We start from the raw sequence: 20,345 nt of genomic DNA on the forward strand, positions 1-20,345 counted from the left end.
CTCCAACACTCGCACCCCACACAAGAGTAGTTCAGCAAAACCACATTGCGGCTCCTTGCTTAGAGAGAAGCAGAGCACCTTTGGTGGTTCCCTGCTTGGAACACTAGACGTGCTGGGAGGTGGGTGGAGTTGAGAATACATATAAAAGAGCGGGAAGGTTTTAGGATAGAGGTCAGTCAGATGGGGAGTCGGAGAGAGGAAGCCACTCGGAGAGGAGTGGGGATCCCTGGAAGAGGGATGGAGGAAGGAGTGCTGCAGCTTCCTCAGTGATCTGAGCCAGCTGGCACAGGAAAGGAAAGAAGGAGAAAGACGTAGAACTGAAGCCTGCGCTTCCATAGGAGGGAAAGACAAGTACGGAACGTAGGAGTGAAAGGGAACACAGAGGACGTGGGTTAGAGGAAGATCCCTGCCTAGAAGTTCTAAGCGCAAGGCCGGGGCCCGGTCCCCGAGGTTGTATGGAAACTAATGGTTCTGCAGCAGACACCGATGGAGTAGTGGGCTGTAAATGCACTACTCCCATCAAAGACTTGGGGGCACAACAGCAACATGGATAGAGAGCCGGGACTCAGGAGTAGAGAGTCCCCAAAGGAGGCTACAGCTGTGTGCCTTACAAGTAGAGTTCTTGGGAACATCTGTCAGGAGGAACTCCAGTGTAACTCAGTACTAGGAGATCTTCACACTTAAAGGCGATATAGCCGAGATGTTCAGAAAAGGCACATAAGTTGGCGGAGTGTTGGAAGGGAGCATTCCATCTTGCCTGGAGGTTGACTGAGTCCCTGACCCGGAGGACACGGCACAGAAGTGGGCACTACAGACTGTGAGTAAAGCTTTGGAACTACATGCCCTGGTGTCCTCCATTCCTTCCTGCGTCCGTCTGCCTGGCACTGCTACATTCCCTGCGCCAAACACTGCACCATCTAAGTGTCTCTTCACCTATCCTGCCCTGGGACAACAGCCCTGCCTGTGGAGGGCTATAACATCATTGCTGCACCACACCATCTGTCCCAGAGGATCTGTCTGCAGCGTCGGCTTAACACCTCCCTTGCCGGACACCACAGGTGGCGTCATGAACTATTCCATTAACTACATTCCACCATTTCTACACCCGCCATTGCTTGGGCGCCCGGGGCCACGGACCGGGTCACCGCTGCTGTGACACATTCCGCTGACACCGGCCTGGTACCGAGTACCCCACGGCCCTGGGAGGGCGACCCATATCCATGTGTCAGATTATCAAGTAGCCAATCTGCATTATAATACCGTAACAGCAATGTAGATGAGATTCTACCTGTGACAAGCCTATTGAAAACGTAAAAGTTTTTGAGCACTTTTTGACTTTTTGAAACTTTTGAAATACTTTTTAGAATTTTTGGATTAAGATTGAGCCCAAAATGGGCATAAACTGATTACAAAACATTTGCTTGTGTATCTAGACCCCTGATTAATAAGTTATCAAACGAGATAGGTGGCTACTTTGAATCCACATAATGATTCAGCAGCGTCACATATGCATTAAGATGAAAGGTTATTGCTGGGGAAGAGTTTGAAGAGCAATCTGGCCGGAGATTTTGCTCCCCACCTAGAGTTTTCTTTGCCCTGTATACAGAATGCATGAGGCCGGGGCTGCACAAAGAGTTTTCTTGCGCAGAAGTTTTAATTGAAGCAATCATAAAACTGGAGTCCAACAACTTCAAATGAATCTTCATTTGAATTTGCCAGGCACATGAAACTGCACAGAAATACTCTGTATCCTAAAGACTTTCGCTTTAGTCTGAGAATATTCTCAAAAGATATTGGGACATGAAATCAAAGCAGATATGCAATGCAAAAGTCAGATTTCAATCACTAGGCAGAAATTATGCCACTTTTTCGTCTTTGACTTTGACCTTTTTCTATGAAATATTTAACTCTCAGGATGCAAAAGCTTTTGCTGAACAAAAACGACTTCTGTTCATGGAAACTTCTGCAAAGACAGGGCACGGTGTGAAAGAGGTTTTTCAAGCTATAGGTGAGTTAAATTATTTTATATGACTTCAACAAAAGTGTACGTAGGAGGTCCAATATTTAAGACTTATCATCTGAGTGAGAAGTTGAAAAGTTATATATACAGCACTGTGCAAAACTTTTAGGCAGGTGTGCAAAAAATCTAAGAATGTTTTCAAATAACGAAGAGTTGCTAGCAGTGACGTAACTAGAGTGTGATGGGCTCCAGTGCAAAATTTGGACCTGGCCACCCCCTGCATGTTAGTCAGATATATGGGCCTTTGTAGCATCCTAATTCCTAAAAAGATACACGTTGCCCCTACCTGGTATGTATGTCTTTCATTCTAGTATATTTGATCACCATCCTCAGCCCCTTCCTAGTATATGTTACCTATCCTAGTATATGAGTCCCCTATCTGCGGCCCCTTTCTGGTATATATGCCCCCCATCTTGGGCCCCTTCTAGGTGTATATGTCCCTCATCTTGAGCCCTTTTCTGGCACATATGTCCCCCCATCCTGGTATATATGTGCTCCATTCTCTGCCTTTTCCTGGTATATACAGCTCTGGCAAAAATTAAGAGACCACTGCACAGTTTTATAAAAATCAGCTTCTCTACATGTCTGACAGCCATTCCATTCCAGTGTCAGTTGAATTCCAACCAGAGTACACCTCATTCTACTTAATGTGCTTCTGATTAGGAATGAAAAAATAACTTTTAACCACGCTAAAGGAGTTGAAAAGTCTTGAGTGAGGAAAAAAAGGGCTAAATTCTGGCTTTAGTAGCAGAGGGATACAGTGAGCGTCATGTTGCCTCCATCCTTAACATTTCAAAGACAACAGTCCAATACAGCAAAGTCAAGTAGCAGACATTGGGGACAACAAAGCCACAGACCAGCAGAGGACGAAAGTAACACTTCACTGACCGGGAGGACCGCCATCTTATTTGAATGTCACTCAGCAACTGCAGGATTACATCAAGTGTGTCATGCTCGCCATGTCTGTTATGTCCGCCATGTCTGTTTTACCTCATGACCCTGGAGCGGAGTGTGCACACTCACCTCATGTCTGCTGAGCTGCAAGATGCCTGCGTTTCTGCTTTGCCTTCTGTGATCTTCGCATCATGTCTAGAATCCCTGATCATGTGTCTTTCCTAGGATCCTGCAATGTCTGGTTCTGCAATCATCTCGTCATGTCTGAAACCTTGATCATGTGACGTTTCCTAGGATCCTGTACTGTCTGGTTCTGCAATCATCTCGTCACGTCTGAAACCTTGATCATGTGATGTTTCCTAAGATCCTGCACTGTCTGATTCTGTGATCATCTCGTCATGTCTGAAACCCTGATCATGTGACTGCGCTCTGTGATCCTGGAGCATCTGAACTAGGAAGTTCTCCCCTGGTCCTGACCCGGAAGAGGAGGTGCTGTGCCCTATATTAGACCGCCCCTTCCTGTGCTCAGGGCCTGAGTATTGTGTGGTGTCCCTGCATGGCTGCTTGGTCTGTAGGGCGCTCCCTCTATTCTGTGCCCTTGCACTCTGCTCTGTCGTGCGTCTCTGCACACGCTCCGTGCTCGTACTCCATCTCTTGTCCCGTGCCTTGTCTTATGTTTGTCCGTTGTGCCATGTTCGTCTTTGTCCTGCTTGGACTTGTAGTCCTTCTGTTATTCTCTGCCTTGCCTGTTTTTGCCATGTCTTGCCTTCGCTATGCTCTGCCTTGTTCCTCCCTATGGTCTCAGTCTTTGCTTGCTCTGCCTCGCTCTCTCCTATGGTGCGCTGTAGTGCTCCCTGGCACACGCACCATCCCGCCTTTCTTTTCTCTTGTGCTCTTTTCCATGTCTAGTCCCAAGGCTCTGCCTTGGCCCGGCTCTGGGCTTCGGCCTACGCTCTGCTGCTAGACTCTTTCCTATTATGCTCTCTTGCACATTTCTAGGCTAGTCCCAAGGTTCTCCCTTGGCCCGGCTCTGGGCTTCGGCCTACGCTCCGCTGCTAGCTCTGATTTTGCTCTGTTCCTGTTCCGTGTTTCTGCCTTTGCTTCCGTCCCTGGTTCTGTAGTCTGTCTAAGCTCTGCCTGGTTTCTTATCTTGTCTTCCCTTGCTCTGTTTCTTTGTGTGCCCTTTGCATGCGCCTGGCCTTCCTAGCCTCCTGATTGTGCCTCAGCTGTGCCCGCCCTAGCCGTGCCCGCCTGCTTGTGCCTCAGCCGTGCTCGTCGGTCAGTGACAGCTGTGTTGCCTGCCATGCCTCAGTCGAGTTTGCTGGAGTCTTGCCCGTCTGTCAGTGCCGCAGTCCGATCAGCTAGCCAGTGCCCCAGCCGTGCCCTCTGTGCTCCCTTGCACTTCACGTGGTTTCCGCACTGTGCTCTGCGTGCTCTCTAAAGCACGCGCAGGCCCTCGCCTGCACATGGCATACTTTCCCGTGCTTCTGTAAAAGTAGGCGCAGGCTTTGCCATGTCCCCTGTCGTGCCCTCTTGCACGCACAGGCCCTAACCCTGTCCTGGAACCCTGACCCTGACGTGCCTCTCTGCACGCGCAGGACTCTGTCTAGTATCTCGTGCCTTGGCGTGTCTCTACACGCGCACTCTGTCTTACCTTGTGCTTTGGCGTGTCTCCAAGCATGCACCCTGCCTTGAACCCTGGCGTGTCTCCAAGCATGCACCCTGCCTTGAACCCTGGCGTGTCTCCAAGCACGCACCCTGCCTTGAACCTTGGCTTGCCTGCCGGATTCCCGAAGCCTGCCGACTGTTGCCAGAGGTCCGGAACCAGATGACTGCGGTCTGATGTCCGGAGCTGATGTCTGCAGCCTGATGCCTAGACCCTGTCGGTCGTTGCCAGTAGTCCGGAGTCCGATGCCATCGCACCCCGTCTTGGATCCTGGCGTGTCCTAGCATGCATCCCTTCTAGGAACTCTTGTGTGATCCCTATCACGTATCCTGTCCTGGACCCTGGTATGTTTTTGTGCACGTACTATGCCTGGAACATTTGGCGTGCCCTTGCACGCATCCTGCCGTGTTTCACTGTTTGTGCCCTGCACCTGATTCCCTGTTATGCCTTGCACCTGAATAAAGTGTGAATCCACGTTTGAGGAAGAAACTGTGTGACTTCGCTTTATGTTTGGTATCCTGTCCGTCCTGTTGTCAGACGCTTAATAGTGTCTTCTTGAGCCGGCCGTCTGGTCCAGCTGCCGTGGTGGCTCACCCCCTTGGTCTTGCCCCTGACACTCCCTGTACAGGGGGTGGGTTCTCACTAGGTCAGCTCGCCCTAGGTGGGTGGGTGCCACGGCTCAGAGGGTCCACTCTAAAAAGGAAAATGGGCTCAGCAGGAGCTGAGTCCGTCACAAAGTGACCTACAAAAGGAATGGCAAATGGCAGCTGGGGTGAAGTGCATGGCAAGAACAGTTCGTAACAGGCTCTTAGAGGCAGGGCTCAAGTCATGTAAAGGTAGAAAAAAGCCTTTCATCAATGAGAAGCAAAGGAGAGCCAGTCTGAAGTTTGCCAAAGACCATAAGGATTGCACCATAGATGACTGGAGTAAGGTAATCTTCTCTGATGAGTCTAATTTTCAGCTTTGCCCAACACCTGGTCGTCTAATGGTTAGACTGAGATCTGGAGAGGTGTACAAGCCACAGTGTCTTGCACCCACTGTGAAATTTGGTGGAGGATCGGTGATGATCTGGGGATGCTTCAGCAAGGCTGAAATTTGGCAGGTTAATCTTTGCGAAGGACGTATGAATCAAGCCACATACAAGGTTATCCTGGAAAAACAGTTGATTCCTTCTGCTCAGGCAATGTTCCCCATCTCTAAGGACTGTTTTTTTCCAGCAGGACATCACGCCATGCCACACAGCTAGGTCAATCAATGTGTGGATGACAGACCACCACATCAAATCCCCGTCATGGCCAGCCCAATCTCCAGACCTGAACCCCATTGAAAATCTGTGGAATGTAATCAAGAGGAAGATGGATAGTCACAAGCCATCAAACAAAGAAGAACTGCTTAAATTTTTCTACCAGGAGTGGCATAAGGTCACCCAAAAGCAGAGTGAAAGACTTGTGGAAAGCATGCCAAAACGCATGAAAGATGTGATTAGAAATCATGGTTATTCCACAAAATATTGATTTCTGAACTCTTTCTGAGTTTAAAAAAAATAGTATTCCTGTTTCTAATGATTATGAACTTGTTTTCTTTGCATTATTTGAGGTCCTCAAGCACTGCATTTTTTGTTATTTTGACCATTTCTCATTTTCTGAAAATAAATACAAAATTTAGTGCTTGGAATTTCGAAGACATGTTGTCAGTAGTTTATAGAATAAAAGATCAATTTACATTTTACTCAAAAATATACCTATAAAGAGAAAAATCAGACAAACTGAAAATTTTGCAGTGGTCTCTTAATTTTGTGCCTTAGCTGTATGTCTGCTGCTCTGCCTCTGCATGAAAAACCCATTCTATTCACCTTCCTATGCTCTCAGGATGGGCAGCGTCCTCTTCTGCAGCAGAGGCCAGCAGCTGATATTGATGTGCCTGCTATAGCAACGCATGACATCGCTGCATGTGAAGCCAATACCTGGCATGCCAATGTCAGCTGCCTGCCTCTGATTGGCTAGTGGTATGTATTGTGGTGCAGGGACCTGGCGGGTTTCTGCTTTGCAATAGAATTTAGATGAATGTGCGTCCTCCGATGCACATCCAGCTGAATTAGGCACTGGGACTGGTGGACCCCACTCCTGCACAGGCCCAGTTGAGGACGCACCCTCTGCAGTTGTAACGCCCCTTTTTACTTGCTTATTTTTATCAGTCAGCAAAAGGCAAAGTGAATAAACTAAAAAAAAATTTCAATCAAATCAATATGATTGCAGCAATTCTTCTAGGTACACTTGCACACAATATTTAAATGATTTTGGCTGGGATTTCCAAATCCGTTTGCTGAATGCTGCCCCAAACTTGCAAGTAACCTCCACCAAGCTTCACTGCTCCCTACAAACACTCATTAGTGTGCCGCTCCCTAGTAGGGATGAGCAAATAGCTTCGGATAAGTGCTATAGCTATTCGGATAAGGAGTTATCCGAAGCTATTCGCTCATCCCTACTCCCTAGCCTTCAAATACTTCATTCTGTTACAGCCAAACATTTCACATTTTGACTAATCAGTTTTGAGCATTTTTTGTTAGTTTCCTGCACACCAGTTATTATTTTGTGTTTAGTTGAGCCACTTGTCTCTATGGTTTTGGGTGGCAATTCTTCCATGAAGTCCACTTCTGACCAGACTTGTTCAAACAGTATAGGGGTGTAACTGGGTTCTACTGGTTGCTGCCAGTCCTGAGCTGATGACTCAGCTGGGTGTAAGAGGCAGGACAAGTTCAGTCATCTCTCTCGCACTGGTTCTGGAACTACCGGGACTGTCACCAATGTTGCAAGGGGGAAGACTTTCAGGCAAGGACCGACCCTTCCATGTGGCTGCGGTAGGCGGAGCCGGGCTATAAAGTGCTGTGTGCGGGAAAAGGGTCAGAGTCCAGGAGAGAAAGCTAAGCGGACAGTCGGGCGCAGTGTCAGCTGTAAGAGTAGATCATCCATTGGGTGCAGGCCGACTTGACAGATCCTCGGAGTAATGGTCTACTGTGGTTGGACGACGGACTGCCAGTTTCCTGCTTACCTCTGCCTCTGGAGGTGACTCCCATCCTCAACCAGAGACTGTAACGTGCGCACGGCGCAATGAGAAACAGGTGACTAGGCCAAAGCCCCTTAGCCAGAAACCTGCATACACCGCGGATTAAAGTCTCATTACGGCGCTCCCACGTACTGGACTGAGCACAGCTTGTGGCGTTCGTGAGTGTGGAAGTCTCCCACAGCCTTCAAGGATCCTTTACTCTGCCTGTGTACTGAGACCCCGTCTTCTACAGACACCGTTGAGACGTTACATGCCGCTGTTGTCGGTGCCACCGTTGGAGAACTGAAACGCTGCAATCAAGAAGACTACAGACTGATAAGATTGACCCTCTCCCCACTATCAAACTCTTGTTTCTCCTGCCCTTCCCCTTACAAACTCCCTTCCCTGTCCTCCATCCTAACGTACCCCGTTTCCTCACTCTCCCTGTGCAGTGTATTCCTGTTGTTAATAATACCTGTTAACAATTGATCTGTCTCCTGTCCATGACTACATCCCATGTTCCTATGATTTCTACATGGGCATCTTCCATTTTCAAAAGGGAAGTAAGCAGGATGCCTTTTTCATCTGTTGCGTGAAGTTTTCTTGGCTGACCAATTGTCTACTGCCTCAGCGTCACCCATTTTTTGATGTCCTCAGTGCTGAGAAATACAGTCAGATACTTATCATGCAATACCATCAAGGAGGCATCTGATTGGCTCCAAATTTATTTTGCAGCAGCTCCCAACATACAGACCGTGTGATTAAAACTATCTTCAGCCTAAAGAAGAACAAGGAGTCCTGGAACTGACGATATGGCCCCCCACAGAGCCCTGATCGCAACATCATTGAATCTATTTCGGAGAGAAGAATTTGTGCAATCCTATATCCACAGAAGATCTGTGGTTAGTTCTCATACATGTTTGGAACATCAAATATTGATTTCATTTTGACTCCTCATCCTCTATGAGCATCCACTTTGCATTTCATTAGTTGATCCAAATAAACCATTAACACTTTATTTTTTTCTAAAGCATCTTACTATGCAGTTTTTGTTCCACACCTGCCTAAAACTTTTGCACAGTACTGTATATAGGCGGTTGTTACTTTCAGAGCTTAATACTTAGAATATTAACAATTAGAATATATCATTTTTAGAAGTCTTTGCATTTTATCTTTATACTCAGTTGTACATTGTGTGAGAGCATGATATCAGCAATCATTGTGGTGTGTAATGGAGGCAGTGATAAGATAGATGTCATATTGCGTTCCTCGGGGAAGTTATATCTCTAATCTTAAGCTCCATCATTCACTTCTCCACTTTCTATGTCTCTGCAGAGGATTGCATACATTGCACGCCAAGCACATCCTTTGCACTCCCCTGTTTTCTGCGATGTTACCACTTAATGCACATTCATATTTAATGGTCTGATGTTTCCCGTAAATCTTACTGACCCAAGTCCTCTTTTATCTACCTGCAGCCAGTGAACTACTGACTTTGGAGCAACAAAAGGAGGACAAGCGACACCGAAGGGACTCCCACATTACTCTCGGCGAAACACATGGCCCCGGTGTAAGACAAAGATGCTGCGACTTCCAATAAAGGGGCAGAAGCAGCAACGTATAAGTCAGATTGTATCTGTAGCCAAAACAAGTATTAAAGAATACATGTATATAATAACATTAATAATAAGAAGCCAGAACATAAAGTCTAATTTCTATAGAATATAAGAGATTATATAATAAAACCTCTCAAATAACGTGCAGCAGAGAACCCATAGTGCCTTTACAACCTGTCTTTTAAATCAATTTATTATTTTTTTTTTTTTTTATAAAATATTCCATTTTGAAAGGAGAAAACAGAGTGCATTTATTTTTACAATTTTCATAAATGTGAGAAAAATAGAAAATGTATGGAAAAGACTATGGTACATCCATATCAATCTGAGAAATCATTGATAGACTTAAGCTAAGGGCACTGTTCACACTGGCATTATTCTATGTTCTATCAAGGTTCTTGGGGTTGTGAAGGCCAATGTAACATAGTCTGCAATGTCATCAGATCTACGAGGACCCTGACAGAAAGCTGATGGACCCTAATACCAGTCTGTGGGATGGCAGAATTTATTTTTTTATGTTTAGCTGTCATGGTTCCTTTAAGAACAGAATCTATGACTTTAGGATCAGCAGAGGCCAAGGCCCAGATCCTAATGATCTGCAAAGTATTCATAAGCCTGATGAAAGCTGGGGCAAGGGTACAAAGCAGGTTTCTGATCTCGGGACCCCTGCATCTTTCCATCCTGCTTTCCTGCTGTTGAGAAACTGATCCACTTTTCAGATGAACTCTAAGGCCCCGATTCATCATTTGCAATTTATTGAAGTCACTTTTTTTTTCTCTTCTGTTATTCGCTGACTTTTATTGCGCCAAATTCTTCAAGATGGCGCACGCGACTCAGCAACGTTCTTTATTTTTGCCTTTAACCAATTTTTGAAACTTTTTAGCACCAAAAGTCGCAAAAATACGCAAAATTGAAAATTTTTCCAGAACCCTTACTGTGTGGGAGGATACTGGATTGACATGTGAGGAAAAAGAATATAACATTTTGTAAAAGTTGCATTTCATGAATCTATATAAAACATTTGGATAAGCAAAGTTGTAGAGGAAATGTAAAAAAACGATATAATAAAAAGACTTAAAAGTGTTGAGAAATGTATAGAGATTAAACCAAAAATACAAAAGCCACTAAAAAAGAGAAATTACTCCAGAAACGGAGAGAAACAAGGATGATGAATCGGGGCCCAAGTTCTTCCAAGGATCCTGCATTCTCTTCTCTGTACTATGCTATTGATACTGGATTATTAAAAGGGAACCTGTCATATGCAATCCGATCTGCGGACAGCTTGATATAGAGAAAAAGCTGAGCACAATGATATAGATTCAATATAACTTGTAGTTTATTCATTGAAAACCTTGGTCCTAGTAGTGACTGACAGCTTTCAGCTGAATACACAGGCATAAAGGGAAGACTGTCAATCACTAGCAGGACCGCCCACTGGACTCATGTATGCAAACACCAGGGATTTCAATTAATAAGATGCATGTCTTACTGAAACCTTTCCCACATAAATTAAAATCAATTTGATCTGGTTTTCCTGCTGTATAACATCCGGCCTGGGTGCAGATCAGACACAATTGTCAAAATGACAAGTTCTCTCTAAGTTACTAATTAAAAAACTAATATATTGTATACATGAGTTGGTAATAAAAAGCTAAACAAACCCAGAATATGGATATACGCTTCCAATTTAAGTAGATGCCTCTGACCGAGACTTCTAATGGGTGATAAAAATCAATCTTTCAATTGCTCTATATGTACAGTACATGGGCGAAAGATGGTTTGATGTCATCGACACATTAGGTTTTACACGTCATCATTCAGCTCAGCGCTGTCTTCTATAGGAACGCATGTCTGTCCCAGTGATCTGTACATGGACTTCTGAGTGTCTTCCCAGTTAGTGCCTCTCCTACCATACCGACCCACAGGACGGATCCCACGGCTAGTGTACCATGATGGGTCAATATCAGGATCTGCAGAAAAAAAAATAGGATGAACATTTTATGTTCCAAACTATGCATTCAGTAAGTTTAATGTAGTATAATAGGCAAGATTCTGGCTATAGAAATGGTTATAGGAGTAATAATAGGAAATGTAAAGAAGAATGGGAAAGAAAGGAATTACATGCTCAGAGATAATGGTAAACCGCAGGATTCGTGGAGGTTGTTCACCCCAGGCATACAGATCCCATATACCATGTAGTTGTACCAAATAGTCCAATATTTAAAAAATACTTTAAGCAATGCTCAGAAATACCCATGTTTTGTCTTCTCTCAGCCTTATCCTTATATGCAGGCTTGGACTGGCCCACAGGAAAACTGGAGCATTCTCCGGTGGGCCCTGTGTAAGAGTGGGCTAGCTCTCTCTTATATGAGCGGTAACTTGGCACTATATACTTGAATCACTATGTACAGACAGAGGCAACATCTTATTAATTTATCAGTCTACCCATTGTTATATAGATTTGTGATCGGGGACAATGTCACATTTGCATGTAGCTGAAAAATGGGGACCTGTAGCTGGTTACTAGTGGGCCCTTGGCACCCCAGTCCGACACTGCTGATACCCCTTAAGATTTGCCCCTATTAATCTCCACAGAGAGAAAAATTGAACCTACATAGAGAGTAATACTGCCCAAATGGTGCTCAAAATTCTTATATCATACAAAACTATGCCCAGAAAATGTCATACATTGACTAGACAAGTCTTCTCCCACTTGTTCGGACATGGCATCAAAAAGCAAAAAGCTGGACGTAATGAATATCTATCCTAGTGCACGATTGGTAAATCATAGGTCCTTGGCCATTCTTCAGATTGAATTTATTCCTAGACTGACCACAAAATACCAATTATATGACATCACAAAGAACATTGCTAGTGTCTATCCTTTTAAAAAGGTTTTCAACCATTTATTATTTGATTACTACTGAAATAGAATGGAGTTAATAGCAAATGATATTGAGAAAAGTAACCAGTGCATGCCCAAATGTCATATATTGTCTTGATTTTAGCCAGTAGCAAGATAAGGCTATGAGATGGGTAATACATGTGTCCATAGGACTAACACTAATCCTTGGAATTGGAATTTGTTGGAATATGTTTGTTGCAACAACTTCATTCCTGTCTAAGAGCGTTCAGTTGCTAGATTTGTATGCTGTTTATAAAGTTTAAAAAAAACTCCCAGAGGCTCACACAGGGAGAGAATGTGACACTATTTCCTGTTTTCCCGTGTCTGTGTATGAGAGAATCAGCCTGCTGTAGATGCTGCACAGATAGAGACACACAAATGATTTATTTCTGATCTATTAAGCTTATCATATATTGTTCCTGCTTGTTCCTGAATAAAGAAGCTCTGTTGTCACGCTTGGAGAGTATCCTGAATAATCCGCTGCCAACAGGTTATGGGCCCAGAGTGACACAGAACCCCAGCGTAACACAGCAACAAAAGCTCAGAGCAAAAGCAGCACAGAGCAACAGAGAAGACGTCCACTAGCAGCAATCCTGTCACGTTCTCAGTGCCAACCAAGCCTCACTAACCAGAACTACCAGTCCTGAAAATTCAAGGTGAAGATGCTACTCATAAGAGAAGGTATGTGGAAATATAATCAGGAACAAATGCCTCATCCATTACCAGATGATTGGCTAGAGAAAGATCAGAAAGCACAAAGCATGATCTCCATCAGTCTAGATAATAATCAGATTGTGCATATATGGTGTATAGATTCTGGTGCAAGCAGTCATATGACAAAGGACAAATAACAGGGATTTCTTCAATAACCTTAATGAAAGCAAGTAAGAAAACGTCATCATAGCTAATGGTCACTATATGACTTCAGAAGGAGTAGGAAATTGCTACCTCCACTGACCAGTTTCATCAGCAAAAACCAGAAAGATCCCAGTAAAGAATGTTCTCTATGTTCCCAGCCTTGAAAGCAGTCTTCTGTCAGTAAAGAAGCTCACGCAAAAGCGGAATGTAGTTACTTTTAGAGATAACAGCTGCATCATCTTAAAGAAGGGTCACACTCTTGCAGAAGGAAAAATCCAAGATGAACTTTATCAACTAAAATGCATAGAAAGAGTGTACAGTGCTAGACAAGATCTGCATAAGAACTGTGTCCATGTATGGCACAGACGTCTTGGGCACAGAGACCCAGAAGCAGTAAGGAAGCTCGCTCAATTAGCAAATGGTATTGAAATCAACAAGTGGTTACTTGTTCAAGTTAGGAGAAAATTCAGTTTCTTGGTCCATCAGAAAACAAGTGTCAGTCGCATTATCTTCAACAGAAGCAGAATATATGTCTGCTGCTTATGCAAGTCAAGAAGTAATTTGGTTGAAACAACTTTTAGAAGGTTTCGGCAAGCCATTAGCTCAACCAACAGTTATCTATGAGGACAACCAAGCATGCATTAAACTTGCCAGCAGTGAGAAGATTAGTGCAAGAACTAAGCACATTGATGTAAAACATCACCACTTATGTGACTTAGTGGAACGTGGTGTACTCGAGTTTGTTTATTGCGAGTCTGACAAGATGATAGCTGATGGTAAACATCAACATCATGGTGACAAAGCCATTATCAAGAGCCAAGTTTGTGGACTTCAGAACCGCAATGGGACTAACAGGATTGAGTGGGGGTTTTGGAATATGTTTGGTGCAACAACTCCATTCCTGTCTGAGTGTTTAGTTGCTAGATTTGTATTCTGTTTATAAAGTTAGAACAAAAAAACTCCCAGAGGCTCACACAGGGATAGCATGTGACTGCATTTACTGTTTTTCCTGTGTCTGTGTATGAGAGAAGCAGCCTGCTGCAAATGATGCACAGATAGAGACACACAAATGATTTATTCCTGATCTATTTGTTCCTGAATAAAGAAGCTCTGTTGTCACACGCTTGGAAAGTATCCTGAATAATCTGCTGCCAGCAGAATTTATTATGGAAATTGATTATTCATTGTCTTTTACCAAATATCCCTAGAACTATGAACGCAGCCTTTCCTTTAGCCGGAGCAAAAGACCAGTGCTTTATCCCGGTATCCCAATACCTTGGCTAAGGCAAGATGGCTTGTTGGCGACTCTCCCTGGCTCTCTGCCCTGACCATGACTTGTATTCAGACATGGGAAACAGTTCTACAATTAACTGCATCTCTTGTTACATTTGCCCACTAAATGGGTTTTATATTTTAGGAAAAGTAGTCCACAAATGTTTTGCTGGCATGTAAAGTTGCAAAGCCAAATAGTACTTACCCTCCCCCTGTCCAGCAATGGTTCCTCGCAGATGGTCCAGACTTGTGCCCACTATATTGACAGAGCCACTGAGATCAGTGATTGGCTGCAGCGGATATGTGTGCTGTAGTCATGATGTCACCACTGCTGCCAAAACCCAGAGACGAACAGCAGTGGAGAGCTAGTACTGGACCTGGTGAGGATGAATCAGTCATGGAACATTTGAGGGACTAGCTTTCTTAAAGGGGAAACCCCTTTAAAAATTTTTTCATTTTTTTTCTGCTTAATTTTATTTTTTTGCTGCATTCATTTTGTGTGAAAGATTACTTGGAAACTCGATTGTCCAGTTTAGCGCAATTATTGTGACTCCAAACTTTTTTATATATTTAATTACATTTATATTTTTACATTGAATTTTCATTTAGTTTTCACTTTTTGCCCATTCATAACCCACATCAAGGTATTCTTGCAGGTATTTTCTGTAATACCTGTAACATATATAGAAAAAAAAGCAGTTTCCTGTCAACATGGGGAAAAAGGACATTTTACATGTATACATTAATTGGATCGACAAACACACGTATATGAACAGACATACCACTTCTCTTGTGTGCAGCTGTGGCCATTTTAGGGAATAGACCTATGGAAGGTAGAAATCTTGTTAGAAATAATGGTGTAATCAGAGTGGAGTTCTGAATATCATGTGTTGCCAGATTGCTAATAAGTAGCATGAGCAGGAGTGAATAAGAACAACATGGAGAATTCATCATCCTAACAGGAATCTCTAAACAGCATTAATTTCATTCATTATAAACGTGAGCAGGCGAGGACAGGCCGCCGACCGGGGAACAGGAGAATCTGGTGGGCCCCAGTGCAAGTGTAAGCCGCTTACACCTCCACATGAGCAGTAGTTGGCTCAATACATTTCATTCACTATGTACAGACAAAACAGTTGTTAATATATAGAAGCAAAGGGAAATTTGTGAATAGAGGGTAATGTAATATAGGCATGGGGGCTCCCATAGTCAGTTACTGGTGGGCCCTTGCCACCCCAGTCTGACACCAAACTTGGGTAATTTCTTTTGATGTTGGGCACAAACTTTGTAAGATAACAGAAATTGTAGAAATCTTGCTCTCCTGTATTACTGACATTTTTGCTCCTTATACTCTACTTAAAATATAGTTCCTTTATATTGTCAGATTGTCAGCCCAAATTTACATTTAAAACTCACCACATAGTCTTGTTGCTGATGGAGCAACAACAAATTTTTTTACTTCTCAAATCTGTTCCTTCGTTGTAACAAAAATAATTGTTTTTGGAATATGTAAATGAGGGTGCTTAGTGTTCATATGCCCCAGTGTACCATTCTACCCACTTACTTAACATGCTGAGTTTTCCTTCTATGATGATTGACAGCACTGGCCTACTGGGAATTGGCACCTGCTGTCTGATGATAAACCTCTGGATTGCACACACTGTCCCTGTGTTTTGTGATTGATGTCAGCAGAGAGGAGAGAGTGATGTGTGACTCATTTTTGCACTAGAGTGATCTCAGCAGAGAGGAGATAGTGATGTGTGACTCATTTTTGCACTAGAGTGATCTCAGCAGAGAGGAGATAGTGATGTGTGACTCATTTTTGCACTAGAGAGATCGCAGCAGAGAGGAGAGAGTGATGTGTGACTCATTTTTGCACTAGAGTGATCTCAGCAGAGAGGAGAGAGTGATGTGTGACTCATTTTTGCACTAGAGTGATCTCAGCAGAGAGGAGAGAGTGATGTGTGACTCATTTTTGTGCTAAAGTGATGTAAGCAGATTGGAGAGAGTGATGTGTGACTCATTTTTGCACGACATCCCTTAAGATTTTCTAAAATAGTATAACAATCTCATAATATTAGGACAGACCATATTAAATACAACCGCCTCATCATACTGTGGATACTTACTTCGAATGTCGAGGGATGGCTGCAGCACTCGGCTGTGAGTCTCAGGGATAGCCAAGCACAGCAGCAACAAGCAGGAAATAGAGGTACACACCAGTTTCATTCTATGTTCCTTGAAGCCACTGACTGCTGGTGAAGAGCAGCCGAGCATATGGCAGTCTACAAGGGGAATACAATTGAAACATAGAAAAGCACAATAAAACAAACGTAGAAAAATACTCTTGTAAAGAAGTAACAGTAAACAGCAAGTGCTAGTAAAAAGCTCATAAAAAATAGGGTATTTGGTTGATACGTTTTTTGCAAAAAATGTATAGAAGGGGAATAAAATTATAGATCACGTTCTGACTCTTTTTTTAGGTTTTAGTACACGAGTGAAGTCAAATGCATCCAGTAGTAGGTCTGAATGTCACCCAACATTGGAGATATAGTACAGACATATGCTAGAGACTAAAGATATACACTGGTGATATGTATGCTTTACAACTGTATCAGTGGGTCAAATTAAGTCATTATCTGTCTATCTATCTATCTATACACTGCTCAAAAAAATAAAGGGAACACTTAAACAACAGAATATAACTCCAAGTAGGTCAAACTCCTGTGAAATCAAACTGTCCACTTAGGAAGCAACACTGATTGACAATCAATTTCACATGCTATTGTGCAAATGGAATAGACAACAGATGGAAATTATTGGCAATTATCAAGACACCCTCAATAAAAGAGTGTGGACATCGGGCACTCAGATCATCCTCATGGAGTCGGTTTTTAACCGTTTGTACAGACACATGCACATTCGTGGCCTGCTGGAGGTCATTTTGCAGGGCTCTGGCAGTGCTCCTCCTGTTCCTCCTTGCACAAATGCTGAGGTAGCGGTCCTGCTGCCGGGTTGTTGCCCTCCTACGGCCCCCTCCATGTCTCCTGATGTACTGGCCTGTCTCCTAGTAGCGCCTCCAGCCCCTGGACACTACAATGACAGACACTTCAAACCTTCTTGCCACAGCTCGCATTGATGTGCCATCCTGGATGAGCTGCACTACCTGAGCCACTTCTGTGGGTTGTAGAGTCTGTCTCATGCTACCACGAGTGTGAAAGCACAACCAACATTCAAAAGTGACCAAAACATTAGCCAAAAAGCATTGGTACTGAGATGTGGTCTGTGGTCCCCACCTGCAGAATCACTCCTTTATTGAGGGTGTCTTGATAATTGCCAATAATTTACATCTGTTGTCTATTCCATTTGCACAACAGCATGTGAAATTGATTGTCAATCAGTGTTGCTTCCTAACTGGACAGTTTGATTTCACAGAAGTTTGATTTACTTGGAGTTATATTCTGTTGTTTAAGTGTTCCTTTTATTTTTTTGAGCAATGTGTATGTATATATATATATTCATTCATTAAAAGATTAGATGAAGATGGAGAAACATACAGTAAATTCCATGAAGAACTTTTAGGGTATGTTTCCACGTGACATATTCTGAGCGCTTTGGACGCAGCGGACACCCGCCTCGTGCAAAGTGCTGCCGGCTTCTGTACGTGTGGTGATTCCGCATGTTTTCATTGAAGACATGCGGAATCACCGCACCCTATACATAGAATGGTGCTATTTATCTTGCAGAGACCGTGCATCTCCACAAGATAAATAGACATGCTGCGGTCTATAAAGATGCGCCGCATGTGTGTATACGCAGGATTGCCACTTGCATCTCTGTACGCATAGTGGATATGGGATTTCATAAAATCCCATCCACTATGCTGTAACATCTGGATGCTTCGGATTTGATGCTGCGCCTGTACGCATCGTCCAATCCGCAGAAAATACGCCACATGGAAGCATACCCTTAAGACTTACTCTCAGTTATGGCTCATGCAAATGTCCATTTTTTTCATACAATTGGTATCTCTGTTTTCTCTGGATAGGATTCTTACCTATGGTAGCCCAGGTCGGTTTTCTCCAACTCCAGCCCTCAAGAGCCACCAACAGATTATGTTTTAAGGATTTCCTTATCATTGCCCAGGTGATTAAATAATCTGTGCAGTACTAAGGAAATCATGAAAAAATGATCTGTTGGTGGTTCTCGAGGACTGGAGTTGGGAACACTGGTCTATGGGGGGAGTTCACCATATTTGTCCTCAGCATGGAGTCTAGTCCGATATTGATCAGAGAGTATGATCAAACTCGCCAATGCAAGTGTATGGATCCACAAAATTATCAGCCAGCCAGGATTGTTTGGTAGAAGTTAGAGAAACCACCATCAATTATTTTCACCCGAGAAAAAGTGATGAAACTCTGACCAAATTCTGATGGTAAAATCTGACCAAGAAACTATTGAAACTCGAGACTTTTTTTTTTGCATAGGGGAAAAGTTACCGATGTCTGAATGAGCCCTTAACAAGGTTTGTAAATCTTTCATGCCTATCATATTATGATGTACATAGTTCACATAAGTACTGTAAATGTTTGAGTTATGGAGAATCTGATTTGGAGAGTATACATTAAGTTTAAGCAACCTATAACTGTTTGTGTAGATATTGGTAATGTCTGTACGGCGCTGTGAAATATGCTTCCAATAATAAGTAATTAAAATGAACAAAAATGAATAAATATGATTTCTTGATCTCATGGTCAGTCTGTGACTTTCCCACTGGGATAAACATTTTCCTCAGCTGCTACATTTCTATTTGGTATGGGGCTGCGTGAGCCTGAATTGTAATTTTCTAGCAGATAAAAATGAATGATATGATTTGCATATTAAGTAATCGAGATTTGAGAACCAACTCACAGCGCTCTAGATACATATGCACGTGCATAACAACATGTACATCCATTAAGTCTCAGCGTAGGGATGAAATTTCAAGCTTCTTTACTATACGAAGTTTAGCAGTTTCAGTACCAAGTGTGTTGGGTATCATCTATCAGAATCCTCTCTTTGGTCTCTTGCTCATCACATAACCAGTCTGATTGGTAACTTCCTGCTCATCACACATTTTATAGAACTGACTCAGTGGTTAAATGCGCTGAAGTTAAATGATATTAAGAAAACTTGATTCAAGCTTAAATACTAATGATATTAACTTATTACCAATGTTGCTATTTTAGCTAAGTGAATAACTCAGAGTATTGGTAAATGTTTATAGAGGTAAAAATTACAGCATGCCCACCAATGAGACAAGTGGTTATCCATCATACTCACAGTTTTCCGTGGCACGGGACTCTCTCCCCAGATGTTCTCTTGTGCCTGTTCTCCTTCTAATCTAGTTATATTAGCTGTGTGTGGTTTGACGTCAGTAGCAGGCCCTTGCCCCTCTATCAGCACTCGCATCCTCCCCTCACCTACCTAGTGCCTGAAATCCATTATGTTAATTTTTTTTTGCCAACTGATGCAGTGGCTTTTAATGACTCACATATGACTCTTATCTTTTCAAGTTCCATTTAGTTCTTAATAAAGAAAGGGAAAGGCCAGGTCTTTTCTCATCTCACTGTATTAATGCGTATTTATGATGTTCGTTACACCTCTTTATGAGTTCATTTCCACCTACTTATATGTATTGTATTCCTGTACATCCTTCCAATATCATCACCTCTTAAAATGTACTCTAGTATTTATATATATTGATGTTGCCTTTTGGAACTACTTTTTTATTAAGAAAGCCTTACAAAAGCACATAGTCCTAAAAGGACACTTAAGAAAACTCTTGATATACAAGTCTACAGGAAGCAATCATTTGAAGTTGTGCATCACTCCATTGGTTTCAGTTACTCATGGTCGTCTCAACTTAAGTTTAGAAAGCAGCATAATAGGTGAAATTTGGGAAATCCTTCTGGAAAAACATTTGCTGCCTATACATAGTATAACAAAAACTGCTTACTGTTTAATAAGAGTAATTTATCTTTTCTGGCATTTACAACATCATAAAATCCTACTATTTCTCTGTAGTTTACA

General features: G+C 42.9%; 2 protein-coding genes across 6 annotated transcripts in view; one reads left to right on the top strand and one right to left on the bottom strand.

Annotated features, from left to right (window-relative positions):
• Window positions 1-9,393, top strand: part of RAB17 (RAB17, member RAS oncogene family) — a 44,024-nt gene extending 34,631 nt beyond the window's left edge. For 4 of the 5 annotated variants that reach the window (XM_073553267.1, XM_073553269.1, XM_073553270.1 and 1 more), the window contains 2 exons: window positions 1,915-2,008; window positions 9,101-9,393. In XM_073553267.1, the coding sequence (XP_073409368.1) occupies window positions 1,915-2,008; window positions 9,101-9,222 (216 nt within the window). In that variant the 3' untranslated portion in view covers window positions 9,223-9,393. Of the gene's footprint in view, window positions 1-1,914; window positions 2,009-3,139; window positions 5,070-9,100 lie in introns of those variants that run through there. The other variant, XM_073553271.1, reaches the window with a different exon arrangement.
• Window positions 9,394-9,444: 51 nt separating this feature from the next.
• PRLH (prolactin releasing hormone) lies at window positions 9,445-19,672 on the bottom strand. The gene is made up of 4 exons (XM_073553272.1): window positions 19,596-19,672; window positions 16,403-16,558; window positions 15,056-15,097; window positions 9,445-11,208 (listed from the first exon to the last, which is right to left on the bottom strand). Exons 2-4 carry the CDS (start codon window positions 16,548-16,550, stop codon window positions 11,042-11,044), a joined length of 357 nt encoding a protein of 118 aa, XP_073409373.1. The 5' UTR covers window positions 16,551-16,558; window positions 19,596-19,672; the 3' UTR covers window positions 9,445-11,041.
• Between the last annotated feature and the right edge of the window lie 673 nt (window positions 19,673-20,345).

This window comes from Dendrobates tinctorius, unplaced genomic scaffold (assembly GCF_039654945.1).
Source record: "Dendrobates tinctorius isolate UK_male_01 unplaced genomic scaffold, ASM3965494v1 ptg000199l, whole genome shotgun sequence".
In the NCBI taxonomy this organism is placed as follows: domain Eukaryota; kingdom Metazoa; phylum Chordata; class Amphibia; order Anura; family Dendrobatidae; genus Dendrobates; species Dendrobates tinctorius.

Excerpts from the sequence above, each read along its gene's own strand:
- PRLH (XM_073553272.1), bottom strand. The coding sequence starts at position 16,550 with ATGCTCGGCTGCTCTTCACCAGCAGTCAGTGGCTTCAAGGAACATAGA. Across the intron at positions 15,098-16,402 it reads GCCATCCCTCGACATTCGAA|GTCTATTCCCTAAAATGGCC; the intron begins GTAAGTATCCAC and ends TACCTTCCATAG. Across the intron at positions 11,209-15,055 it reads AGCTGCACACAAGAGAAGTG|ATCCTGATATTGACCCATCA; the intron begins GTATGTCTGTTC and ends TTTTTTCTGCAG.